General features: G+C 43.1%; 1 protein-coding gene across 1 annotated transcript in view; it reads left to right on the top strand.

Annotated features, from left to right (window-relative positions):
• Positions 1-2,886, top strand: part of PANX1 (pannexin 1) — a 24,050-nt gene extending 21,164 nt beyond the window's left edge. The window contains exons 4-5 of the mRNA XM_015565989.1: positions 959-1,617; positions 2,550-2,886. Coding sequence (XP_015421475.1) covers positions 959-1,617; positions 2,550-2,629 — 739 coding nt within the window. The 3' untranslated portion in view covers positions 2,630-2,886. The remainder of the gene's footprint in view (positions 1-958; positions 1,618-2,549) is intronic.
• The last annotated feature ends 6,142 nt before the right edge of the window (positions 2,887-9,028 follow it).

Raw genomic sequence — 9,028 nt, 5'->3', positions numbered from 1 at the left:
TCATAGTATGCCATCGTGTAGATGTTCCACAGTTTTCTAATCCATTCATCTACTGATGGGCACTTAGGCTGTTTCCAGACCTTAGCTATGGTGAATTGTGCTGCTATGAACATAGGGGTGCATATATCCTTTCTGATTGGTGTTTCTGGTTTCTTGGGATATATTCCTAGAAGTGGGATCACAGGGTCAAATGGGAGTTCCATTTGTAGCTTTTTGAGGAAACTCCATACTGTCTTCCATAGTGGCTGCACCAGTCTGCATTCCCACCTTCCTCTGATTCTTGTTATTAACAATAGTAACAGTATTAATAGCTCTCATTTAAAAAATACTTAATCTATTTCAGACATCGTGTTGAGTTCTCTAAGTACATGATCTCACTTAATCCTCAGAGCATCAAGAGCATTTATTTATCTCCCTTTCCCCCTTTGCAGATAAAAACACTGTCCTGTAGCAATCAGTGGGCAAGATGGGCCTGGGCCTGGGCCAGGTCTGTTGGCCCACAGCCTGGACCCATACCCCCTCAGCGGTCTGCCTGCCTCCCTTGCCAGCGGGAAGCACGTGTGTTCTAGCCAGGCCAGAAAATTCTTCTTCACTTTATTCTGCACATTTGAGCAGAAAATTACCGTTTAAAAAAAGCAGCAGAATAAGAACTATCAAATTTATTTAACAAACATGTACATTCACTAGGTAACAGGTGTTCAAAGAATTTACAAATGTAACTCACTTAACTAAGTAGACCTTTTTTAAAATATTAAGGGGAACGGTGTTTTATTATTGCTTTTCATTCTTTGCTTTTTCAAACCTGATTTGATTCTCTTGTACATGAGTGAAGTTATAAATAGAGGAGTTTGGGAAGGAAGGTGTTTGAGGTGTTTAGTGTGATATTGTTGAATGTGTTAATGTCTTTACTATTTGATGGTCTTGGTAAGGGTTTAAATGCTTTTTATTTTCTTACTAGTTTGTGGGAGATATCTGAAAGCCACTTCAAGTACCCAATTGTGGAACAGTACTTGAAGACAAAGAAAAACTCTAATAATTTAATTGTCAAGTACATCAGCTGCCGGGTGCTAACAGTCAGCATTATACTGTTAGCATGCGTCTACCTGGGCTATTACTTTAGCCTCTCCTCCCTCTCAGATGAGTTTGTCTGCAGCATCAAATCAGGGATCCTGAGAAATGACAGCACCGTCCCCGATCGGTTTCAGTGCAAACTCATCACAGTTGGCATCTTCCAGTTGCTCAGTTTCATTAACCTCGTGGTTTATGTTCTGCTGGTTCCCGTGGTTCTCTACATGCTGTTTGTTCCTTTCCGGCAGAAGACAGATGTTCTCAAAGTGTATGAAATCCTGCCCACTTTTGGTGTTCTGCATTTCAAGTCTGAAGGGTACAATGACTTGAGCCTCTACAACCTTTTCTTGGAGGAGAATATAAGTGAACTCAAGTCATACAAGTGGCTTAAGGTCCTGGAGAATATTAAAAGCAGCTATCAGGGCATCGACACAATGGTTCTCCTGACTAATCTTGGCATGATCAAGATGGACGGTGTTGACGGCAAAACTCGCAAGCCGCCTGAGATGACGGGAGAGCAGCAGGGGAACCAGATGGCAGAGCTCAAAGGTAGGGTTAGCTTTCATCTGAGAGAACTCACGTGAATGATTGACAGTCTTTGCCACCCCACCCTTCTGCATTAAACCATTTTCCTAGTGTGCTCTTAAGTGAAACCCTTCAGTACTAGGAAAGAGAGGCAAAGAATTGGGGCTGCCCAAATTTCCAATTAAAGAAAGCTGTGCTTTTTCTAGACCAGCGGTTCTCAACCTGTGGGTCATGACCCCTTTGGGGGTCGAACGACCCTTTCACAGGTGCCGCCTAAGACCATGGGAAAACACATCTATAATTACATATTGTTTTTGTGATTAATCACTATGTTTTAATTACGATCAATTTGTAACAATGAAATTGGGGGTCACCACAACATGAGGAACTATATTAAAGGGTCGCGGCATTAGGAAGGTTGAGAACCACTGTTCTAGACTGTTCTCTCTTCCTTCTCCTTCTCTCCATTTCATACTCTGCCTCTTGCTCCCCCTTGCTGTCATTCTTGCTTATATTTTGGTCTTGTTTTATTGGCTTTTCTTCCTGTGCCTCTGATCCTTTTGTCTCTCATGCTCTGTCTCTTTCAAAAGGAATGAAAAGCCTGGCCAGCATGGCTCAGTGGTTGAGTGTCAACCTATGAACCTGGAAGTCACAGTCGGGGCACATGCCCTGACTGTGGGCTTGATCCCCAGTAGGGGGCATGCAGGAGGCAGCTGATCAATGATTCTTCTCTGTCTCTCTCTCTCCCTTCCTCTCTGAAATCAATAGAAATATTTTTAAAAGGGGGGGGGAGTGAAGGGGGATGACAGTGTATTGGTTTAATTGTTGCCCTGACCTAACTTCACTATGCAGTGAAATTGGCTAAGGCAAAGAACATGAGATAGATGTGTAGCGGCCGAGAAGTTGATTTGTGCTATGTGACTTCTGTCACAGATATTTGCTTTCCATTTTGACAGATTTGAATGCACACAGTGAAACTAAAGCAAATAATGGGGAGAGGAATGCTCGACAGAGACTCCTGGATTCTTCTTGCTGATGAACGTTTTCAGGAACTTCAGGGCCATGACTCCTGTGGCGTGGGATTCATTTTGGCCGCAGCGCCTCTGTGAGGTTTCATCTGGTTTGCAGTAAATGGCTCTTGGTAATGGCAGACACGACTTACGGAGTCCCTAATGAAAATGACGGCCCTCCGCATGCTGTGCGAGAGCCGTTCGTGCACTTCCTTTGAGAGGCAATGCAGAGATGAAGAAGCCACAGCAAGTACGTGAGCTCTCATCAGGTGAAAAGTGGAAAGATTAATCAGAGTAAGAGTGCTAGCCCTTTGAGTGCCTCAAAGCAACACCTTTCTGTATAGGTGGTGCGATGAGACTCAGAGCTACGGGAAAGCGAGGACCTCGGGAAAGTGTTTTGTTTTGTGAAATAATAATAAGCATGTCAGAATACACTTCAGTATGAATCTCCTACCTGCCCTCATGACTGCTGGACAAGAAACACGTCCACTGGCTGGGCCCAGAGGTGGACCTGCTCTTGGCCTTGTCCTGAACTGGGAGAAATGCACACCCCTGGCTCTCTCGGCGCTGCCACCTGAGAGCCTTGGCTAACCACGCCAACCGCTATTGGTTGCAGCCTGTATGGAGGGCACCCACCCATGCACTGCTCTGCCCGACAAGTTAGTGTATAAGACAGAGTCTAAAGGGTACTGAATTGTGACTTCTGTCCCGGAAAGAATGCTTCTGAAAGAGCCCATGGGGAAATCCGAACATTCAGCACAGGTTGATTCAGGCACGGTCCAAGGGGCATTCACAGCACAGCCCCTCTTAGCAGAAGCATTTGAAACAGGGTGTTACTTAAACAAATTAACTGAATGCCAAATGCCTAAAGTGAGGGACATTTTGCCTACTGTGATCAGAACATATGACAGCTGCCATACCGTGTGTCTGGAGCCAGCACAGCTTAGCAGTGTATTTTATTTATATTTAAGCACATCTTTTATACATTTATTTAAATTTAGTGTCATATGGTGTCAGAATTGAGGCCATTTGGGAAGAACATTCTAACACTGATGGAGAATTACAGAATAAATGTGACAAAAGGGTACATATTATAAACCCAAGCATTATTTTGTAAACATTATCAAGCCAAGAATATATAAAAACTAACCAATTCTGACCATGTAAAGACATCCTAACTATGTTTACATTTTATACAGACTTTTGAAAAATGACATCTGTGGACCTCTCCATCTTCATTCTTAGAAAGTGAACACATTGTTAATGCGAGCAATCCTCAGGAACCTCAAAGTTTACATGTGGCTCTTAGGGACAGTGTTGACCTGATGTAATGATGGTTTTGTGAAGAACAAAAGTTACATAAGCTGCTCTTTGTCTTTCAGAATATTCACAAAGGCAGGTTTCATTTGTGCTTCTGTGATGGTTTCTGCAAGGGAGAGCTAATAATAAATAATCAAGGATGCAATTAATGCTTTAAATTATTCTTATTATGTGATATTTATTACCATTAAATTATAGTGGAAATGGCAGTGATCTATTGAAGTAACCAATTTTGCTACATGTTCATGTCATTGTATCTGAGATGTTCAATCACTATACTCTGCATTCATTGCTTTTTATAATTTGAAAATATATACTTTTCTACACGATGGTTTTCTCTCAAAAAGCCTCATCTTTTCTGTAGAAAGCCAAATCTTTCCTGATTTGCAGTGTTTTAAAGCTGTAAAGTGGATACATTATTTAGGAGACAGGAATTCTCTTAAGTCCCGCCTTGTGTCATCCTTCCATCAGAGTTATAACTGGCTTCTGTTCATGTCCCCGTTCCCACTCTCTGAGCTCTGAGAGGGTCTGTGACACTAGTCAAGTCACCGACTACGTGGGCATGAAAAAGACAGGTCCCCATCTTTGAGTGCAGAGTCTAGTAAAAGGCAGGGAAGACAGAGGCAGGTGCAAGAAGAAGACAAGCCGCAATAAAGGCTCTTACAGAAAACGTACAGCGGGTGCTCCAAGCTCCTGGGAAATACCCTGTCATTTTTCTCTTTTTCACAGTGTCTGTGGCTGATGGTTTTGAGAGTCTAGTTCAGCCGTGGGCAAACTACGGTCCGCGGGCTGGATCCGGCCCGTTTGAAATGAATAAAACTAAAAAAAAAAAAGACCGTACCCTTTATGTAATGATGTTTACTTTGAATTTATATTAGTCACACAAACACTCCATCCATGCTTTTGTTCCGGCCCTCCGGTCCAGTTTAAGAACCCACTGTGGCCCTTGAGTCAAAAAGTTTGCCCACCCCTGGACTAGTTACAGTTTTCCCCAGAGGCTCTATAGCCACGTGCCCCCCAGGTTGAAGCCTGGACCCAACCATGACATAGATGGTGATTTTGAACAGTCAAGAGCTCCAATCACTCCAATCACCTTTCATCCCTGACCTGGCATGGGGTGGGGAGGACAAGCCCATGGGCTGGTTCCCTGAGAACAACAGTCATGATGCCAGGAAGCTGAGGTGGATGGCATACCTTTTTGCTTGGAAAAAAGTGTTACTAGGAAAGTTAACCCATCCCTTCCACTGTGAGTTACTGGCTTAGCAAACTAATTTGAGCAGCCAGATTTCTGAGGGTGAGGAGACATTCATTGCTCTATAAAAGGAGATAGCACTTGACCTTGTCTCTGACCCTCTGACCCAGGTCTGCCTAGTAAACCACCAGGCAGCCTCTGAACTAGGCTCATAGCTCCCATGTTGCAGCTGGGCCTGGGCCCTTCATTCTGAATGCAGTGACCAGTTGCATGTATAGTTTTACCAAGGGACTGCAGAGACCCTTCAATACAGAGGTCCTTAAACTTCTGGGAGGTTACAAACTCCCTTGGAAATATTTTTTAAAAGCTATATACCTTCTTTTCAGATCTACACATATACTAAGCCAACTTTCCAGGGTCACAGCCCACGCTCCCAGGGTTAAGCTGTGCTTTAATGGCCAAAGGCCACCGCACAGCAGTGTGGAGGCCCCCACTGCCCTTGTGTTTCCACAGTGAGCCTCAGTGGAAGGCTTGCTTTTGAGTGAAGTGTACCTATTGAGTAGCCGACTTCATTTTCTAAAGTCAGATGGGAAAGTTACAAGAGTTGGCGTGGGTAGCCTGGATTGGGCAGGCAGTTGGCATTGACCGCTGTTCTCTCCCTGGCCACCAGGGGTTACTTATTCCAGATCCGAGTCATTGTCCCCGTGCAGCCTCACTGGAGTGTGAGGAGAGTGGACCAACACTTGTAAAACGCTTTGTCCTGCTTCGTAGTGGTCCTGTGAGGAAGCTGGGAACTTCCAGGCATGTGGTGGGTCTTGTGGCGTGTTCATGCCTCATTTGTGGAAGCAGCCTGTTAACTGCGTATCCTCTCCTATCCAATAATGAGCCAGGGTAGGACCGCAGGGCACTGGGCCTTGTTCCTGGGAGAACTAGTTCAGCTCTTAGAGGCAGGTGCACACTTTTTTTTAAATGCGTGCATGTTTGGTTTATTTTGCTATTGTCGGTCCAGGGTAAATTGAAAATCCATAAGGATGGGAGTTTTTATCCACTGCTGTACCCGAAGCTCCTAAAACAATGATTGTCATGTAGTAGGCATTCTCAAATGTTTGTTGAATCCATAAACACACCAGCGTGATAACTCCTCATTTGTTGGCAACTGTGATTTGATTTTAAACCGCAGAGGGTTCTCTGCAGGAGAGGGGAAGGGAGCTCACTTAGCTTCTTGGTCGGAGGGCGGGGGGGATCTATTTCTGCAGATGAATAGGTTTCTACAGATAAGTAGTGACCGTTCTTAGATTTTTATTGTGGAGCTAGTCATGACCACTTTCCAAGTTCAGTACAAGATCAGTGATGCCCTGCAATGATTAGGGCAACTAACGTTTTAGAGGTCCCGGTCTCCGTAATTTCCCAGCAGAACCTCATGAAAAGGGTTGTTGATTGAAATGTGCAGTTGTCAGTAATTGAGGTTTCATCTCGGGGCATTGAATGAACTAGCTTCTGGGCAGTCACTGGCCTTTGGGCTCTGTTTTTCACAAGTAAAGTGAAACCTTTAAAGAAAGATGATACTGTGTTATTTGTGGAATATCATCAATGTTCATCTGTGATTGGTTTTGCCTGCTTGGAATGAAATGTTTTGTGTTCTGGGTTCTCTTTTGAGCAGTGAAAATGCGTTGTCACTTAAAGCATGCGACTTGATCAGTAATTGTTCTTCAAGTTCCTGAAAGTTATAAAAGCTTCTGGTGCCTTGAGTGCTTCCCCGCTGCCCACCAGAAGAGGAAATCTTGCAGAGTTCTACAGCACCACAAATGTCCCCACAAAACTGAAGCCATCAGCTCCTCTGTAACAAGGTGGCTTTTTTAAAAGCATCCTAAGTACATGTAATGGTATTCTGTAAGTGGTGCTTCTGGGTATAATTTAAATTCTTTCTAATGACTAAATTTCTTCAAAACTTTTAAAGGAAAATATGTATGTTCTTTTTGCTGTGTCATTTGGAAAGAATGATGGCTTCTACTCCACAAAGGATGAGAACATACCATGGTTTAGAAAATGATCCTTAAAACCAGTACGAGCACCTTGAAAGCTCTCTGTTTGGGTGGTTATCACTCTTGTATTTTGTATTCATTCCCACATATGCCAATTGTCCAAGATCTTCCTTCTGGTTGTGCTGACTTCTTTTAAGGAGGGATGACAAGCTAAAATCAAGGCTGTAGTGTCCATAGACAAAGGTGAAATGCTGTTTTGGTTCTGCACTGTTGTGTCCACCTAAATAAAACTTCTGTGAGTAAGAAAAAATGTCTGAATATTCCTTGCCTCCTCTTCAGGGAAGATGTAACAGAAGATGAGTCCTGAAATGTCCTGAGGCTCATTCTTCTCCACTGGATGCATAAATTTCAGTGGGCTCCATGGTACTTACTAAAATCCAGCTGGTGATAACGGTAGGAAGAAAGGCTTGATTAAAGGGCCCACAGATTCTGGAATTTCTAAAGCAGAAATCACAGGTTTTCTGATTGGGGATTGTTTGCCTGGGCTTGGAGAGGAAGGAGTACAGACTCTGTGCTGCTAAACATGATTGGCCTGCCCACTTCTCCCAAGAGGGGGACTCTTTTGTACAATGGTCAATTAACACAATTGACGGTTGTGGGTAATAAATCAGAGCCATTCAAAATCTTAGTACAGCGCCTGCCATCGAGTGAGTGCTCCATACATGGTAGCTGTGGTGATATTCCTCCTGCTCTTGGCTGTTTCCTAGGGTGGCATCCCAGGAACCTTGTAAGCTGTATTCGTTTTCTATCATTCCGTAACAAATTACCGCTACCCTAGCAGCTTAGAGCAACACATTTATTGTCTCGAGTTTCCCTGGGTCAAGAGCCTGGGCATGGCTGAGCTGAGCCCTCCACTCAGGATCTGACAAGGCTACAGTGGAGGTGTGGATGGGTTACATTCTCCTCAGAGGCCTGACTGGAGAAGGAGTGGCTCCCAAGCTCCCACAGGTTGTTGGCAGAATTCATTTCCTTCTGATTGTCTGGCTTCTTTTTACTGAACTAGTGGCCCGGTGCACAAAATTTGTGCACATTAAAAGGGAATTAATTAGGGGAAATATTTTAATATTGCTCTTTGCCCTTTCTCTATAATAGAAGTGTGAGAGATGAAAGGAAATTAGTAAAATGTATATGAAAATAATATATAAATTTATTAATAAACTAACAAAAGGATATACAACAGGCATGATATAAAAACAACAAAAACATGATATGAAAACAAAAACATGATATAAGAACAACAAAAACATGATATAAAAACAAGTGATGCAAACAATGACTGATAAAGTGATTAAACTTATTCTAATATCTCCCTGTACACTACATTAAGAGTGAAAACACTTTCAGAGTGCTTGACTAATTTCCCTTGTGATGAAGTATTTAGAACTTTAACGTCACATGCTCTTCAAACTCGAGAGAAAGCAACATACAGCTGACCATGTGCAAAAACGGGTTCAGGTAGGAATATTCCTACTCTGTCTAGAGTTTGTCCTTGTGATTTATTAATAGACATCACAAATGCTGGCATCACAGGAAACTGTCGTCGAATTAATTTAAATGGGAGTTCAGTGTGAAACTGGGACAGTTGTGTCAATAGTTGGTCTTCAGACATATTCTGTCAATTCTTTCAGCTTCAGAATGTGAACAAAAACAACCAAATTCACGATTGACAAGACAGATAGAAACACTCATCTGGGATTGGTGCCAGCCAGAGCTTTATATGTATCATGCATATGCCAGTCAATGTTTATTTTTAGATTGCCAGTGCAAGTCATGTGTACCGGCTGTCGGTTGGTTGGATGGACATATGGTCGTACACTTAGCCTTTTATATGTCTAGACTAGAGGCCCGGTGCACAAAAATTTGTGCACTTG

The sequence above is a fragment of the Myotis davidii genome, unplaced genomic scaffold (genome assembly GCF_000327345.1).
Source record: "Myotis davidii unplaced genomic scaffold, ASM32734v1 scaffold641, whole genome shotgun sequence".
In the NCBI taxonomy this organism is placed as follows: domain Eukaryota; kingdom Metazoa; phylum Chordata; class Mammalia; order Chiroptera; family Vespertilionidae; genus Myotis; species Myotis davidii.
Note: the sequence above shows the minus strand (reverse complement) of the source record. Positions and strands in the feature narration are given on the sequence as shown.